This window comes from Zalophus californianus, chromosome 14 (assembly GCF_009762305.2).
Source record: "Zalophus californianus isolate mZalCal1 chromosome 14, mZalCal1.pri.v2, whole genome shotgun sequence".
NCBI classification, from domain to species: domain Eukaryota; kingdom Metazoa; phylum Chordata; class Mammalia; order Carnivora; family Otariidae; genus Zalophus; species Zalophus californianus.
This window is the reverse complement of record NC_045608.1, coordinates 16184075-16203128: the sequence shown is the minus strand read 5'-3', so window position 1 is coordinate 16203128 and position 19054 is coordinate 16184075. Positions and strand designations below refer to the sequence as shown.

Here is a 19054-nt window from a genome sequence, read left to right as displayed (position 1 = left end):
CACATCACTGCCATAGTCCAGGTTATCAATGTCAGTATCATCGATGGAAGGACAACCAGCTATGTTGTAATACATTCGATGTAACACATCGTAAGTGCACATTTTCTAGCCAAAATCCATCAAGCTTTTAATATATAGCCTCCAGTTACAGGAAATGCAGGGAATAGAAGAGTGAACTAAATGTCAACTATGAGGGAGCAACCAGACAAATTCAGAAGCTGGAACTTTCTACAGGGCAACTGGCCCAGTTTTTTCAACATGTCAATGGAAAAGAGGAATTGTACTAAAATAAATAACACTCAAGGGACCAGACATAACGCAACAGATATAATGCACGGTCCTGGACTGCATGCAACTGGATTTGCAAACCAAATGTAAAGGACATCTTCTGAGGTCAACTGGGGAATTTTGAATATGGACTTGGATTAGAATAATGAAAAGTTACTGGAGTGGAAAGGTGGAGATCATGGATTTAAAAAGCAGGTTACAAAATAGTATGTGCAGTATATGATATATGTTTAAAAAATTATAGTTGCTTTTACATATGTCTAGGAAAAAGGTCCCTAAAGATTTGCACTGAACTGTTCCAATGGTCATCTCTAGAAGGTAAAAATTTTTAATTATTTGAATTGTTTCTATTTTCTAACTTTCTTCAGAGCACATGTACTGCTTTTGCAATAATGAAAGGTTAAAAAATAAAACAAAATCTCCAAGGCAGTGAATATTAAGTGCCAATAAGTGATAGTTGAGTTGAGATGAAGCAATCACTGTGCTAGCATGGTGACGGAAGCTTTCGTGGTGGAGATGAAGTATCAGCTGGTCCTGGAAAAATGGGCATTATTTGGACAGGCAGAAACTGCTACTTCTTTAACCCATCAGTCAGCCTAAAAGTGGCAGGTATGTATGGAGGACAGCTTGGCTAGGCTATGAGATACTTAGGCCAAAAAGCCCTCTCCCTTCAAATTCTAGTCAGCTGTTTCTGGTTTCTGCCATTGCTCATGATCCAAAAAGCCACTGCCAAGAGACGAGCACTGATTTATCCTGGCCTCATTTTCCCAAAAGATGCCCTCTTTCTGGCTTCTGAGAATGGAATGTTCTCACACAGGCATGTGTGGGGCTCTGTATACATGCACTGGGCTGAAGAGAAGATATGGCAGAGGGAATTTTGAGACTGTCACGACAGCAGACATAGTATGGCCTTGTGGAACTGTATAGGGTTCTACCACTTTTGTGAATGTGCACCCTCCAGTCTTCTTTCTCTTCTTCGTGTTTTGACCTGATTGAGTCATTTACACATTCAACAGACATTTGAGAAGCACCTATCATGTGCCTGGCACATAAAAAGTTACACACACAAACACAAAAGGAACTGTAAACAAATGCTGAACTCTAGTTAATGATATATATTCTGAAATATTAAGGAATAAAGTGTACTGATGTCTCCAACTTACTCTGAAATGCATCAGAAAATAAGGTGGAGTGATATAGCCTTTACTTCCAAGAGCATGTTAACCAAGTGTTGAAGAAATATTAGTTCAAAAGAAGGTTGGTAGAGGCAGACCCGGGACCCGGAGCAGCTCGGAGGCGGTGAATAATAGCTCTTCAAGTCTGCAATAAAAAATGGCCTCCAATAAAACTGCATTGCAAAAAATGGGAAAGAAACAAAATGGAAAGAGTAAAAAAGTAGAAGAGGCAGAGCCTGAAGAATTTGTGGTGGAAAAAGTACTGGACCGACGTGTAGTGAATGGGAAGGTGGAGTATTTCCTGAAGTGGAAGGGATTTACAAATGCCGACAATACTTGGGAACCTGAAGAAAATTTAGATTGTCCACAGTTAATTGAAGCATTTCTTAATTCTCAAAAAGCTGGTAAAGAAAAAGATGGTACAAAAAGAAAATCTTTATCTGACAGTGAATCTGATGATAGCAAATCAAAGAAAAAAAGAGATGCTGCTGATAAACCAAGAGGCTTTGCCAGAGGTCTTGATCCTGAACGAATAATTGGTGCCACGGACAGCAGTGGAGAATTAATGTTTCTCATGAAGTGGAAAGATTCAGATGAGGCAGACTTGGTGCTGGCAAAAGAGGCAAATATGAAGTGTCCTCAGATTGTAATTGCTTTTTACGAAGAGAGACTAACTTGGCATTCTTGTCCAGAAGATGAAGCTCAATAATTGTTTGCATTGTTTTTTATATATATTTATATATATATATATAAAATCTGGGTCTTTGTTTTTTGATTTATTAGTGTGAAGAAATAACATTCTAATGAAAATCAAGTTCGATATGTTTGTTTTGAAGTAGTATTGGCGGAGTTGTTGGGGTTTTTTTGCATCTATAGCACTGGTTACTTTGAACAAATAAAAGCTTTCTGTAGTTGCTTCCTTTATCAGAAAAAAAGTATTTGAGACCATGGTATATTATCCCCCTGCATTAGAGAACACCTTTTCTAAATGTTGGGGGAAATCTTCATAGTCGTTACTCAGTCAGAATTTGTGTTTAACTCCTATATGCCTAAGGACCATTCTGGATTTTTTATTTAGGGGGTTTTTGTGTGTATACTTAAAATACATACATAAATGGTTTTTGTTTTTTAACATTCACCAAAACAAAAACAGCATTTATAACCATGGATAAGCCCGTGTTTCCGGGATGCTATCATTTTCAGCAACTTAAGAAATAAATCACTTAAAGTTAAACTGAAGTTTTTCCTGAAGCCTTAACCTTTCAGATTTTTAAATTGGACAATTTAAAAGCAGCCATATCAGAATCCGTATTCATATCTACAGTCATAAATGCAAGTTCATTTGCAAGATCCCTGAAAGGAAAATTTTATCACCACCAACAACCTCCCCACCCAAATGACAAAACTAGACAAGTCCTGGTGTGTTTTAATTAGGTAAGCAAAACTTAGTTAAATGGACATTTAAAGGTTCCTTCTAGTGAACCATTCCTTTTCAAGAAGTTGAAATCTCTGTGCTGTATTGACTAAAAGGTCATGATTCATGGAATGTCTAAGACTTTGTTCATGGAAACCTAATCATAATCAGATGGTTAGAGATGTTGGCAATTTAGCACCTGTTGGAATAAATGGGTGAACAGACTTGTATAATCCAAATTCTTAACCTGCATGTATTTTCTTTACCCCAACTCGTTCCTGACATGTAGGCTCAGTCTTCTCAGTACTTGAGTTACTGGTTCAGCAGAAACCAGGAAAAACAGTAACTTTGTAGTCAGAATGTTATCCAACTGTATATTGTTTACTTTATTGTAAATACTGGTAAACAGTGGTCAATAAATAGTTTTATATTCCTTTAAAAAAAAAAGGTTGGTAGATATTAGTGACAAAAAATTCCAAAGTTAAAAAAATTTGGGAAACACTGGATCAAAGAGATTTCTTTACTGTAAGACTCACAAAAATCTTTTAGCTTACTAATAATACACACTGCAAATCTTCAAGAGAGGGATATAGTATTAAATGTTTCCTGGACTCATTTGACCATGGAATCTTTTTTATTCCAATCTTTTTTATTTTCTTGGGACTGATGCTATAATGGCACACTGGGGAAAGCTGCTGTAAACACTGGAAAATTCTAAACAGATTTACATTTCAATTCAGGGCTCCACTGATTGCAACCAAGTTAAAAACAAAACAAAAAAACCCCACTCAATTATAATAATGACAATGTCAGAGACTGTTTTATAGAATGAAGCTGAGCAAACTCTGTCCTACCTATTGAGAGGAAAAATGCTGCTAACCTTTAAGTGAAATTACAGCTATGCAATTCAGGGCACAGAGAATATTGCCCTGGGGGTTCTACAGTACACTCTGTTCTGCACCTGTTGTGATCTTAGCATGCCTACCTTGTATGCCTTAGAGCAGATCCACTGTGAGCCTCTGACCACAAGCATTAAGAGCCAGGGTTCTAAGGCCCCACATTCTCAGCCCCTTTTTCAGTAGGCTTTACTAGAGCCTCCTCATTGGCTTCTTGAATCAAGATCACCTTAGCTATCTTTTTTTTCTCCTTTCCTTTTACACGAAGGCTGCTTTTTCCTGTTAGCTGGCTGCCCTCTGACTTGACTCCTTGTTTACCTGTAACTATGGAATCTGCAGACTCTGTCTCAACAGCTAGGCTCCTGGCCACTCCTGTACCATTGCTGCCTATTTCATAAAACAATATATTTTCTTATTTTCAATATTCATCATTTTTGGGGGAACCAGTTCTCAAATAGGTGACTCACAATGGGCCTTTGAAACATTTGGTGAAGCCAATGAAATAGAAGAGTTAGAAGGTAGAGAGCAAAACCCAGAATTAGAGAGGTTTTCTTATTAATTAATTAAAACTCTAGTAAGAATGAGACTGGGAGAGACCACCAAAGTGGTATTCCTAATAAAGCCTGTAGTTCCAGATAATGTTAGAGCTACATTCCAATTCCAGAGCCTTGACTAAGTGAATAGTCATGACCTGGTGATCACATATTAAGAGAAAAACAAAGTCATTTAACAGCTAGTCTTCCAAAATAGCCAATTTCCTGAATGAATTCTGAGTTAACAGCTTAGTGTTATGGTAAAGCAGGGTGAGATTAATACCCACCACTGCCTCGATTAAAACTGTCTTAAAAACACCCAGTTACAAACATGACAATCAACATTTTAGTGCTTCTGAATCTGAATCTTCTTGTTGTTTGCCTACCTTGTATTATAATTGCAAATTTAGAGTAAACAAATCTGCTAATTAGGAATAGTGGTGTTAAGAGATGTTAGCCTTTGTCTTGGATGAAAAAAAGCTAAACTAGTCCTACAGGGACCAAAGATATTTTGGATACTAGCTACACTACGCCCAAGAGAAAATTCTGGGGCATAAATTGTTCCACAAAGAAAGTCTTATTTTCAACAACACCTGGGGAGTGCAAATTAGATTTTTAAAGGCTCAAAGAAGTCTGAGGAAAAACAGCAATGATAGAACACAGAAAGTGATAATAATATGACAGTCTGGGCAGGAGCTAGCTGATTGACTGTCTGGGTCTCAGTTTCCTTATCTGCAAAATAGGGATAATACATAACTAACTAGGATATTATTCCTTTTTATAGAAGAAGAAACTAACAATACAGTTTTGAGTCTCAAATTAGATAGCATGAAAACAGACCAAACTTTAAAGCACAAAAATGTTTTTGCTAAGCAATTTCAAGGTAAAAGTGGTACTTGAACGGAATAGGATAAGATTCAACCTTTATTTCAAAGGGATGTGATCCATCATTCTCATCTCATATCAAGCATTGACACAGCCAGTAATTCATATTCTTTATATGATCCCAATTTCCTCATGGAATTCCCACTACAGTCTAATACCAACTCCAACTGAATTGGATGTGGGGAAAACAACTTTTTGTAGCCCCAAGGCTCTGTCAGGCCATACATAGCACAGGGATCTCATACCAATGAGCACATTCATAGACAGCAAGTAAAGCAAGAAAGCTGAGTAGCAAGCTAAAGCCTAGTGACAATGCAGCAGAAACCACCTTCTCACACCCTTCTCACACACACAACGCAATGTTGGGAAGTCCAGTTGGTTACTACTCCTTGCTTCTAGAGAAATCCATAAAATCCCAAAGGTGAAGTAGCCCTTTGCTTCTGTTAGTAGTGTATTTCCTTGTTATAGGTGCTTTACATTTATCTTCTACTGTTTTTGCCCTTTTTATTTTTTTCCCCTTTAAAACATTTTGAAGCCATATGAACAAGGCATATAATGCCATTTATTAAGTTCACTCATCAGTGTTTTGTACTTTTTTCTTAAAGATTTTATTTTTAACCAATTTCTATACCCAATGTGGGCTCGAGCTTACAACTCCTGAGATCAAGAGTCACATGCTCTACCGACTAAGCCAGCCGGGTGCCCCTTGTACATTTTGATATACAGGTCTTCCGCATCTTTCATCAGATTACCTAAGTATTTCACATTTTTTGATATTTTAAGTAGCATTCTGAAAATTCAATTTCTTATTGGTATTGTTAGTATGCTAATTACTCATTGTATATTCATCTTGAATCTTGCAATCTTCCTAAATCAACTTATTAGTTACTCGTAGCTTTTTTGTAGTTCCATCAGTTTCTACATGGACAATCACATCATCTGTGAAAAAGACATCATTACTTCTTCCTTTCTTTTCTGGATGCCTTTTATTTCTTTTTCTTTCCCGACTGTACTGGCTAGAACCTCCAGGACGATGCCAAATACAAGTGGTGAGAACAGACATCTTCGTCTCATTCCTGACTTTAGAGAGCGGTCTTTCACCATTTAAACATAACGTTAGCTGGAGGTTTTTTTATTTTGCAAATGTCTCTTATCAGGCTGAAAAAGTTCTCTACTCCTAGTCTTCCTGAGAGTTTTCATCAGGATTGGAGATTAGATTTTGTTCAGTGCTTTGTCTATGTCTATTGAGATAATCAAATAGTCTTTAATTTTTAGTTTGTTAAAATGGTGAATTATATTAATTTTTGAAGGTTACATCAACCCTAAATGTGTGGGACAGATCTTACTTGTTCATGGTTTTTACCCTTTTAATATATTGTTGGTTTCAATTAACTAAAATACTTTTTAATATTTTTGCATTTATGTTCATAAGGGATATTGGTTTGTGGTTTTCTTGCAATGCCTGTCTGGTTTTGGTTATCAGGATAATACTGTTCACATACAGTGAGTTGGGGATATTCCCTTCTCTTAAAGCTTTTGGAAGAATGTGTGTAGAACTGGTATTATTTCTTCCTTAAATGTTTGGTCCTGGACTTTCCTTTGGGGAAAAGTTTATAATTTCAATTTCTGTAATAGATACAGTTAAGACTGCTCCTGAGTGAGATCTGGTAGTTGGTCTTTCAAGGAATTTTTCCATTTCACTTAAGCTATCAAATTTATTGGCATAAAGGTGCTCATCATATTCCTTATTTTCTGGAGCACCTGGGTGGCATGGTTGGTTAAGCCTCCAATTCTTGGTTTTAGCTCAGGTCATGATCTCAGAGTGCTGAGATCTAGTCCCACATCGGGCTCCATGCTCATCACGGAGTCTGCTTAAGATTTTCTCTCCCTCTGCCCCTCCCTGCCTGTGCTCTCTCTCTTTAGAAACAAATAAATAAATCTTTTAAAAAATTCCTCATTTTCCTTTTATTATTTGTAGAATCTGTGGTGATGGTGCCTTTCTCATTCCTGACATCAGTAATATGTGTTTTCTCTCTTTTTTCTCTGCTCAGTCTGGCTAGAGGTTTATCAATTTTATTGATCTTTTTTTTTTAAAGATTTTATTATTAGAGAGAGCGAGCGAGAGCAAGAACACAAGCAGGGAGTAGAAGAGGGAGAAGCAGGCTTCCCACCGAGCAGGGAGACCGATGCGGGGCTCCATCCCAGGACCCTGGGATCATGACCTGAGCCAAAGGCAGACACTCAACTGACTGAGCCACCCAGGTGCCCCAAGTACCAGCTCTGGGTTTTACTAATTTTATTTGCTGTTTTTGTTTTCTATTTCACTGATTTATACTTTAATCTTTATCTTCTTTCTTCTACTTACTTCAAATTTCATTTATTCATTTATTAGTTTTTTTTCCCTAGTTTCCTAAGGTGGAAGCTAAAGTCAATGATTTAAAACTTTTTTCCTTTTCAAATACAGATCTTCCTCAACTTATGATGCGATGTCCCAATAAAACCACTGTAAGTTAGAAATACTGAAAAAGCATTTAATACACCTAAACTACCAAACATTATAGCTTAGCCCAGTCTACCTTAAATGTACTCAGAACACTTAAATTAGCCTACAGTTGGGCAAAATCATCTAACAACATAAGCTTATTTTATAATAAAGTGTTGAATATCTCATGTAATTCACTGAACACTGAACTGAAAGTGAGAAAGAGAATGGTTGAATGGTTGTGTGGGTACAGAACTGTTGTAAGTGTATTGGGTTGTTTACCCTCATAATTGCATGGCTGACTGGGAGCTGTGGCTGGCTGCCACTGCCCAGTATCACAAGAGAGTACTGTATCACATCTCACTTGCATGGGAAAAGATCAACTTCCAAAATGTGAAGTATCATTTCTACTAAAAGTGTATTGCTTTCACACCATCATGAATTTTTTTTTAAAGATTTTATTTATTTGACAGAGAGAGACAGCGAGAGAGGGAACACAAGCAGGGGAAGCGGGAGAGGGAGAAGCAGGCTTCCTGCTGAGCAGGGAGCCCGATGCGGGGCTCGATCCCAGGACCCCGGGATCATGACCTGAGCCGAAGGCAGACAATTAACGACTGAGCCACCCAGGCGCCCCTCATCATGAAGTTTTTCAATCATAAATTGAATCATAAGTCAAGGACCGTCTGTATAGGCATTCAGTGCTATAAATTACCCCAAGTACTGCTTTAGTGACATCCCACCAATTATGATATGTTTTCATTTCATCCAGTTCCTAAAACTTTCTAATTTCCATTTTGATTTACCCTTTTATCCATGGGTTATTTAGAAGTATTATTTACTTTCCAAAGGTGCCTGGGTGGCTTAGTCAGTTAAGTGTCCGACTCTTGATCTCAGCTCAGGTCTTGATCTCAGGGTCGTGAGTTCAAGCCCCATACTGGACTCCACACTGGGCATGGAGCCTACTTAAAAAAAAAAGTATTATTTACTTTCTAAATGTTTTTGGATTTTCCAGAGATCTTTCTGCTACTGATTCCTAATTTAATTCCATTATGGTCACAGAACATACTTTGTAGGACTTGAATCCTTTTAAATTTATTGACTTTTTTTAATGGCCCATAATAATGGTCTATCTTGGTAGGATGTACACTTGAAAATAATGTACATTCTGTTGTTAGGTGGAGTGTTCTACCAGGTCTAGTTCTAATTAGGATAAGCTGATTAATAGTTGTTTCAAATCGGGCACCTGGGTGGCTCAGTTGGTTAAGGGACTGCCTTCGGCTCAGGTCATGATCCTGGAGTCCCGGGATCGAGTCCCACATTGGGCTCCCTGCTCAGCAGGGAGTCTACTTCTCCCTCTGACCGTCTTCCCTCTCGTGCTCTCTCTCTCATTCTCTCTCTCAAAATCTTAAAAAAAAAAAAATAGTTCTTTCAAATCTTCTATACCCTGGCTTATTTTCTGTTTACTCATTCTATTAGTTGAGAGAGTTGTATTGAATTGTGAATTTATTTAGTTTTGCTTGTAGTTCTATCATTTTTTGTTTCATGTATTTTAAAATTCTGTTATTCAAGCATAAACGTTTACGATCACAATGTCCTCTTGATTGACCTCTTCACCATTATGAAATTACCTTCTCTATTGCTGGCAATATTCTTTGTATTTGATGTTAAACAATGTTTCTACTACAGTTTTTTACTATTGTTTTTTCTTAAAGGTTTATTTGAGAGAGAGTGCGTGAGCAAGAGAGTGAGAGAGAGCATGAGCAACAGGGAGGTGCACAGAGAGAAGCCGACTCCCCGCTGACCAGGGAGCCCAACTAAGGGCTTGATCCCAGGACTCCAGGATCATGACCTGAGCCAAAGGCAGAGCCACCCAGGCGCTGACTGAGCCACCCAGGTGCCCCTTGATTTGTGTTAACATGGTATAATTTTTCATTTATTTATTGAAATTGATATTTTTGATATGTTCAGGTTCAAGTCTGTCATCTTGTATTTGTATTCTATTTGAGCCATCTGTTTTTTTTTTTACTGCCTTTAAAAAAATTAATGGGAGTATTTTTATGATTCCATGCTTATTAGCTATAATTCTTTGTAATTTAAGAGGTTGCATTGAAAGTGTATAGTATTCATCTTTAACATATCATACCCCTTCACATATAGTATAAGAACTTTATAATAGTATACTTCCATTTCTCCCCTTCTGGCCTTCAGGCTATGTTGCCATGCATTTTATTTATGTTATAAATCCCATAATACCCTGTCATTTTTGTTTGAAGAGTCAATTACCTTTTGAAAAGATTTATATAATAAGAAAAAAACATTTATCCGTATAGTTACTATTTCTAGTCTTTTTCATTCCTTTATAAGAACTAGATTTCCAACTGGTATCATTTTCCTTTCACCTGAATGGCTTCTTTTAACATTTCTGGTAGTGTGGGTCTGATGAATTATTTCAGCTTTTTTTACAGCTGAAAATGTCTATTTCACCTTCACTTTTGAAATATATTTTTATTGGATATAAAATTCTAGGTTGACAGGTTTTTTTCCTGCTCCCAGTTCAGAACTTCAAAAATGTTGCTCCATTATATTCTCACTTGCATTATTTTTTATGAGAAATCTGATGTCATTCATATCTTTGTTCCTCTTTAGGTAGTGTCTTTTCCTCTGGCTGCTTTTAAGATTTTCTTTTTATTACTGGTTTTGAGCAGTTTGTTATGTGCCTTGGTGTATGTAGCAGTTGGGTCAAATCAGGAGACAGAAATCACACAGTAGACTAAAAGGAGAAATTTAAGACAAAGGATTATAACTATAACAAAGAGTAACTAAAAGAAATAAGAAAACCCTATAGGGTACCCATAGCTGACTGAGAGTACCCATAAAGGACAAAGCTGGAAGAGTTCAGATCTCATTGGAAGATAGTATGATTTAGCCCCCCTGGACAGCAGAGAAGTTTGCTGGTTTGGTCAGGCCAGAGGTAGTCCCGAGTTCCTGGGCAAACAATAAGCTACCCTCTGGAGTAAATGGGGAACAGGTAATCAGAAGGAATGACATGCATGGGGGTGGGGGGGTTCTGAATGTCAGTGGGGGCAGGAAGCCTTCAGAGCACAGGGCCACAGTGAAGTTTCAATTTATATGCTGAGAACACTGAAAAAAGGAGTGCAAACACTACAGAGAGACCATATTCTGGGGAAGGCTCCACTGGATATCCTCACATCCACTCCTCCAACACCCAGCCTGCACTAGAAACGAGAGCTTTTGTCTCCGATAATGTCCCTCCAGCACCAATGCCCTATACTAAGAAAGCTTACATCATGCACTCAACTTTAAAGAAGAAAAACTTAAAAGAATTCCTTTTTCTCAGAGCTTGATATTGAAGGATGCATCTGGAGCCAAAAGTCAGTAAACTGATAAATGAAAGTATAGTTTTCTTCATGTTTCTTGTGTTTGGGGTTCACTGAACTTCTTAGATCTGTAGGTTTATACTTTTCATCAAGTTTGGATAATTTTCAGCCATTATTTCTTCAATATTTTTTCTCTACCCCCTCTTTAGGAATTCCCATTACACATATATGAGACCACTTAATGTTGTCCTAGAGTTTACTGATGTTTTCTTTCTTTCTGCATTTTATTGTGGATAATTTATATTACTATGCCTTCAAATTCCCTAATTTTTTCTTCTGCAATGTCTAATCTGCCATTAATTTTATCTAGTGTATTTTTCATCTCAGACATTGTAGTTTTCATTTCTAGAAATTCTACTTGGGTCTGTTTTATACCTTCCATGTCTCTACTTCCTTTTGAACATACGGAGTGCACATTATAACAACTCCTAATATTCTTCTCTAATTCTAATATCTGTGTCAGTTCTGGATGAGTTTCAATTGACTGATTATTTTCTTTTTTATGGATGTTTTCTTGCTTCTTTGCATGCCTGATAATCTTTTATTAGATGCCAGACATTATAAATTTTACCTTGTAAGATGTTGGATATTTTTGTATTCCTACAACTCTTCTTGAGTTTTGTTCCATGATACTGTAAAGTTACTTGGACACAGTTTGATCCTTTTGAATCTTGCTTTTAAGTTTGCTAGGCAGGTCCAGAGCAGTACTCAGTCTAAAGCTAATTATTCCTTACTATTAACTCAAGACCTTCCCAAGTACTCTAATGCCTCATGAATTACAAAAGTCTCCAATCTGGCTGGTAGTAACAGTGCCTAATAATACCACTGGTGTGAGCACAGTATATCAATCCTTCTAATCTCTTTGAACCCCCTTGTCTTGAGTAGTTTGCTCAAATGCTTGTGTTGATCAGTCTCTTCTGAGTGCTCAAGGGAGACCTTCTGCAGATCTCTGTGGTTCTGTGTATCTCTCGTCATTCTGGTATACTCTGTCCTATGAACTGTAGTCGCAGAGGTCTCCAAACTCACAGCTCCATGTCAACTCAGGGAGTCTTTTGGGTTCTCCTTCAGTTCCTGCTCCTGATACCAGAGTCTGGAAACTCAAGGCAGAATGGGGCAATTTCAGTACAGGCTCACTTCTTTTGTTTGCCATCTCTCAGGGATCACTGTCCTTCATTTCCTGATGCCCAGTGTCTTGAAAACCATAGTTTCATACAGCATACTATTTTGTTTGTTTGTTTGTTTTTTTAAGTAGGCTCTATGGCCCAACATGGGGCCTCAACTCACGACCCCAAGATCAAGAATCACATGCTCTACTGACTAAGCCAGCCCGGAGCACGAGTTTGTCGGGTTTTTTTAAGCAGGAAGGTAAATCTGGCTCCTGTTATTCTAGCTTGGCTGGAAATGGAAGTTACCAGTATATCTCTTAAAGCTAATTTGTTCAAATTAGAATCCACACATTGCATTTGACTCTTATGTCTCTTAAGTCTCTTTTAATTTTGAATAAATTCCCACCCTGTACCTCTTCAGTTTTTCTATGAAATTGAATAGAGCCAGCCAGTTTTTGCTGTAGGATGTCTACTTTCTATATTTGTCTGATTGCTTCCCCTTAAAGTCACTTAACTTGTTCCTCTAACTCAGGGCTGGCAAATTTTCTTTAAAGATCCAGAAAGTAAGTATTTTAGGCTTTTTGGGCCACATAATATCTCTGTCATATACTCTTTTTTGTGTGTTTTACGTTGTTTTTATAATCATTTAAAAATGTAAAAACCATTCTTAGCTCAAGAGTTATACAAAAACAAGCCTTGGGCTGGTTTGGCCTGAGGGCCGTAGTTTGCCGACTCCCGCTTCTGTAAACTCAAAGTCACTCTAAAAGCCCCGAATTAAGTCACGCAAATGCATCACAGGTGAAATTGTTTACCTTATAATGCATCTCAATGAGAAGCACATAATGTCTAGTTGTCCCACTATTCATGATGCCAAGACAGATCACTAGGTGAAGATGATCCTTCTATTGTAAAGTTGAAGTAATCAAGTAATCTGTGGGGTGATATGTCCGGTTCTCTACCTTTTACCTAATTATTTTTATCATCTATAAATATTTTTGCCTGAATCAGTTATTTTCTTAGGAGTTGAAATGGTGATTCTCTATATCATTACTTCTACAATTATTAGCTGGCATTCTTATGAAAGAGCATTCCATCATCACTTAGAGTTACTCAGTTGCCTTAAAAAAACTGTTCCTGGAAAAACGCTCAATTATTTCCTTTTATCAATATTTAGAGTAATGAGCTAATATCAGAGGAATTTTTAATGCTGACAATTGTGTGTGGGGGGAGCTTTCTCTTTTCTGATTATGGACTCCTTTTTTTTATATTCATGTGTATAAGTTAATTACAGCCATTATTCTCCCTAATGCTCCAGTTCTCCCAACTTTTGCCAGTGGGAGTTCCTTCAAACAGATTTCTGTGTCCTTCTGACAAAACTCCACTAGTTTATTTTGAATTGAAGTATAATTATGCCATTAGACTTTGAAAGCGTTCTTATATCTAACACAAGATGTCTCGGGCTCACCCTGTCAAGTTCCTACTTTACTTGGAATTATTTTTCCAAAGAGCCCTAGTTTTTTTGTTTTTTTGTTTTTTTTTTTTAGTGGGGAATGCTTAGAAAGTAAAATATGGGCATTAGGGGTACTCATTCCTACTAGTATTTCATTGCTTCTAGGTCCTTTGAGGACAAAGCTAGGAATAAAAAATATGTGATGAATTGTACTTATATATTCTGATTTGGGCTTATCTGTCCATCCTAACCTGTTTTTGACCTCTTCCCTGATTACTCACAGCTGTTTCTCATACCCATTCTCTTGCTAACATCACACTTGCTGTAACTACTGAAACACTGCTTGCTAAATAAACACTGAGGTGCTACTATTTTTGTCCCTGAGTTGTATGACATTGCATGACTTTGACCATGAATCTCACTGAACAAAAATGAAGGGATAATGTCATTAAAATAATGTGTAGCAACATTAGCTGAGCATGACTGTTATAATGCCACATCTGTTATTTACCTATGAGATTTTTTTTTTTTTTTAAGATTTATTTATTTGACAGAGAGAGACACAGCGAGAGAGGGAACACAGGCAGGGGGAGTGGGAGAGGGAGAAGCAGGCTTCCCGCGGAGCAGGGAGCCCGATGTGGGACTCCATCCCAGGACCCTGGGATCATGACCTGAGCGGAAGGCAGACGCTTAACCGACTGAGCCACCCAGGTGCCTGAGAGATTTTTTTTTAAAGATTTTATTTGAGAGAGAGAGAGCGAGAGCGAGCACAAGTCGGGGGCGGGAAGAGGGAGAAGCAGGCTCCCCAGTGATCAGGGAGTCTGACGTCGAACTCGATCCCAGGACCCTGGGATCATGACCTGAGCCAAAGACAGACACTTAACCGACTGAGCCACCCAGCCGTCCCTACCTGTGAGATTAAAAAAAAGCAAAAACAAAACAGATTTAAAAAAGAATTTGGTTTTCTATATCATCATCCAATTTTATAACTTCCTGAGCATAGGGCACTATGATTGACACTGGAGATCCAAACCAGTCTAAGACGGTCTCTAATGTCACAGCCTCTGGGCCTTTATGCCCACTTGGTGAGACATAGCACGAGTACCAGTACAAATGCAACTGCTATTTACTACACCAGAAGGTATGCAAAGGACTTTATACAGTCTATAATCCTAACAGCCCTGCAAGGTATATAGTACGATTTTGCTTTTATTTCTTAAATAATCCCTATTTTTTCCAGATGAGGAAAATGTGCAATTGCAAACCCTCTGAATCTCAACATAGCTAGTGATCAACAGAGCCAGAATAAACCCAGATTCATCTAGTGCCACAACCTGAACCCATTTCACTATGCCACAGTGCCCCTTAGAAGGAGTGACGATGGATGAAATGTGCGCTTAAGCAAGGTTTAAGGTTTACTGCTTTCATTCCATATCACCTCCTTTCAGTCACTGACTGTGCTACTTCTGTGGAGGAAGGGCTTACCTGAGAGGTTCCTCCAGTGGCTTGTATCCCAGGGACTCCATTTTGTTAAATTCCTTTACCAATGAAGGAATTAAGATACTTATAATGTTGGCTGCTAACGCTAAATTAGGCAAGAACAACTGTCACCAATCCTGGTTTCACATAGAATAGTAATTCTCATCCTTAGCCACGCATTATAATCACCTGCTTTTAAAATCCTGATGCCCAGGGGCACCTGGCTGGCTCAGTCAGAGGACCAGGACCTCGGGGTCATGAGTTCGAGCCCCATGTCAGGTGTAGAGATTACTTAAATAAACCTATAAAAAATAAAATAAAATCCTGATGCCCAGGTCACATCCTAGAGCAGTTAAAGCAGAATCTCTGGGGATGGGACCCAGTTCAAAAGCTGACCAGTGATTCGAATTTGCAATCAGGAATGAGACTTAAAGTTTTAGAATACAGGGATAACATTTGCTAAGTGACTGATAAATTGGAGGCAAGAAGACGACTCCTTTACAAAAAAAAGATAAAATTAAAGGAAATGGGTACATGCAAACGGCAATTTGAAGTCAGCAAGAAGTATGGAAATAGGTGTTTCCAAGAATCCAGAGTTTCCATTCCAGGGTAGTTTGAGTGAAGGAGAGACTGCTGTTAAGTTAGCCTGGTTCAGGTAAGTTAGCATTCTCACCTGTGTGGCTCCAAAGACAACACTTTCTATTAGGTCACACTGATTCCTAGTAGTAACAGCTGTCATTATGGGCCAAATGCCTGACATTTTTTCATACAACTTGAGGAGGCAAGCCTCTATTTTACAGATGATGCATAAAAACAGACAAGACAGCTTATGTTTATTTCTAATTTTTTAAAAAAATTTCATTTATCTTAAATTTTTTTCTTTTTTAAAGATTTTATTTATTTGACAGAGAGAGACACAGCGAGAGAGGGAACACAAGAAGGGGGAGTGGGAGAGGGAGAAGCAGGCTTCCCACAGAGCAGGGAGCCCAACATGGGGCTCGATCCCAGGACCCTGGGATCATGACCTGAGCCGAAGGCAGACTCTTAACAACTGAGCCACCCAGGCGCCCCAAGATTTCATTTATTTTAGAGAGAGAGGTAGAGAAAGCGGTGGGAGGGGAGTGACAAGGACAAGTAGACTCTGCACTGAGTGCAGAGACTGATGTGGGGCTCGATCCCACGACCCCAAGATCACAACCTGAGCTGAAATCAAGAGTCAGACGTCCAACCAAATGAGCCACCCTAGCGCCCCAAGACAGCTTATATTTATTTCTAAAGTTATCTAGACTAGTAGCTCCTGACCATGGATCCTTGGGAGACATTGAATTTCTGTAAGAATGTACACAAAGCACTGCCTGTAGCTTGAATACATCCTATCATTAAATGTTATTGTGATACCCTATGACCCAGCAATTGCACTACGGGATATTTACCCCAAAGATACAAATGTAGTGATCCAAAGGGGCACGTGCACCCCAATATTAATAGCACACTAGCCAAACTATGGAAAGAGCCCAGATGTCCATCAACAGATGAATGGATAAAAAAGGTGTGGTGTATAGACACAATGGAATATTACACAGCCATCAAAAAAAGAAATCTTGCTATTTGCAACCATGTGGATGGAACTAGAGGGTATTACGCTAAGTGAAATAAGTCAGTCAGAGAAAGCAATTATCATATGATCTCACTGACATGTGGAATTTAAGAAACAAGGCAGAAGATCATAGGGGAAGAGAGGGAAAAATTAAACAAGAGGAGACCAGAGAGGGAGACAACCATAAGAGACTCTTAATCTTAGGAAATGAATGGAGGGTTGTTGGAGTGGAGGGGAGTAGGAGGATGGGGTGGCTGGGTGATGGACACTAGGGAGGGTATGTGCTGTGGTGAGTGCTGGGTGTTGTGTAAGACTGATGAATCACAGACCTGTACCGCTGAAACAAATAATACATTATGTTAATTTAAAAAAATGCAATTGTGGGCGCCTGGGTGGCTCAGATGGTTAAGTGTCTGCCTTCGGCTCAGCAGGGAGCCTGCTTCTCCCTCTCCCTCTGCGTCTCTCTTTCTGTCTCTCATGAATAAATAAAATCTTAAAAAAAATGCAATTGTGATTACAGAATGTAAATGTTTCTAAAAATATTACTAAATCCTTAGTAATATATCATCTTTATACTTTTTATCAATCTGCACATACTAAAACATCTATTATCAAGTGAGAGTTAAGAATTTTTTTAATTTAAAAATTAAAAAAAAATTTAAGCGCCCAACACAGGGCTCAAACTCACCACCCTGAGAGCAAGACCTGAGCTGAAATCAAGAGTGAGACATTTGGAGCGACTGGGTGGCTCAGTGGGTTGAGAACCTGACTCTTGATTTGAGCTTGGGTCATGACCTCAGGGTTGCGGGATCGAGCCCCACATCAGGCTCCACACACAGCACAGAGTCTGCTTGTCCCTCACCCTGCTCACATGCTCTCATGATCTTTCTCTCTCTCAAATAAATAAATAAATAAAATCTTAAAAAAAAAAAGTTGGATGGTTAACCGAGACACCCAGATGCCCTTGCAATTTTTTTTTTTAAAGATTTTATTTATTTGAGAGAGAGAGAGAGAGAGAGCAAGAGAGGGAACACAAGCAGGGGGAGTGGGAGAGGGAGAAGCAGGCCTCCTGCGGAGCAGGGAGCCCGATGAGGGGCTCCATCCCAGGACCCTGGGATCATGACCCAAGCCGAAGGCAGACGCTTAACGACTGAGCCACCCAGGTGCCCCAATTTTTTTTAAATTTTAGAAAGGGTCCTCTTGTGGAGAAACTGGAACCCTCCCTTGTCAGTGGGAATGTAAAATGGTACAAGGCTTTTTGAAAACCAGTTTGGCAGGTTTTTTTTTTTTTGTCATTTTTATTAAGTTTTTTAATTCCAGCATAGGTAACATACTGTTATATTAGTTTCAGGTGTACAACATAGTGATCTAACAGTTCTATACATTTCTCAGTTTTCATCGTGATAAAGATACTCTTTAATCCCCTTCACTTATTTTACCTGTCCCCCCCCACCTCTGGTAACCATTGGTTTGTTCTCTATAATTAAGAGTCTGTTTCTTGGTTTGTCTCTCTCTTTTTCTTTTGTTTCTTAAATTTCACATATGAGTGAAATCATATGGTATTTGTCTTTTTTTAATGGTTTTTTTAAAAAGATTTTATTTATTCATGAGAGACAGAGAGAGAGAGAGAAGCAGAGGGAGAAGCAGGCTCCCAAGGAGCAGGGAGCCCGATGCGGGACTCGATCCCAGGACCCTGGGATCATGACCTGAGCCGAAGGCAGACGCTTAACCATCTGAGCCACCCAGGTGCCCGGTATTTGTCTTTTAATGACTGACTTATTTCACTTAACATTAAACCCTCTAGCTCCATCCATGTTGTTGTAAATGGCAAGATTTCATTCTTTCTTATGGCTGAAAAATACCCCCTATATATATATTTATATTTATATATATTTAAATATATATATATCACATCTATCGATGGACACTTGGGCCACTTCCATAATTTAGCTATTGTAAATAATGCTGAAATAAACATAGGGGTGCATATATTCTTTTGAATTAGTGGTTTTTTAAAAATTCTTTGGGTAAATACTTAGCAGTGCGATCACTGGATCACAGGGTAGTTTTATTTTTAATTTTCTGAGGAACCTCCAGACTGTTTCCCACAGTGGCTGCACCAGTTTGCATTCCCACCAACAGTGCACGAAGGTTCCTTTTTTCCCCACATCCTCACAGTTTGGCAGTTTCTTGAACTGTTACACAGAGACATACCATACAGCAATTTCACTCCTAGCTATATACTCAAGAGAAACAAAAACGTATATCTACACAAAGGCTTATAAATGAATATTCATAGCAGCACTATTCATAATAGTCAAAAACTAGAAATAATCCAAATGTCCATCAAT

General features: G+C 38.4%; 2 protein-coding genes across 7 annotated transcripts in view; one reads left to right on the top strand and one right to left on the bottom strand.

The window, feature by feature from the left end:
* The window catches only part of BICDL1 (BICD family like cargo adaptor 1), a 94349-nt gene that overhangs the window by 51009 nt on the left and 24286 nt on the right, over nt 1–19054 (bottom strand). The window lies entirely within an intron of this gene.
* LOC113912868 (chromobox protein homolog 3-like) lies at nt 1593–3324 on the top strand. The gene has a single exon (XM_035723922.1). It carries the CDS (start codon nt 1621–1623, stop codon nt 2170–2172), a length of 552 nt encoding a protein of 183 aa, XP_035579815.1. The 5' UTR covers nt 1593–1620; the 3' UTR covers nt 2173–3324.

Coding starts and splice junctions, on each gene's coding strand:
- LOC113912868 (XM_035723922.1), top strand. CDS start 1,621: ATGGCCTCCAATAAAACTGCATTGCAAAAAATGGGAAAGAAACAAAAT.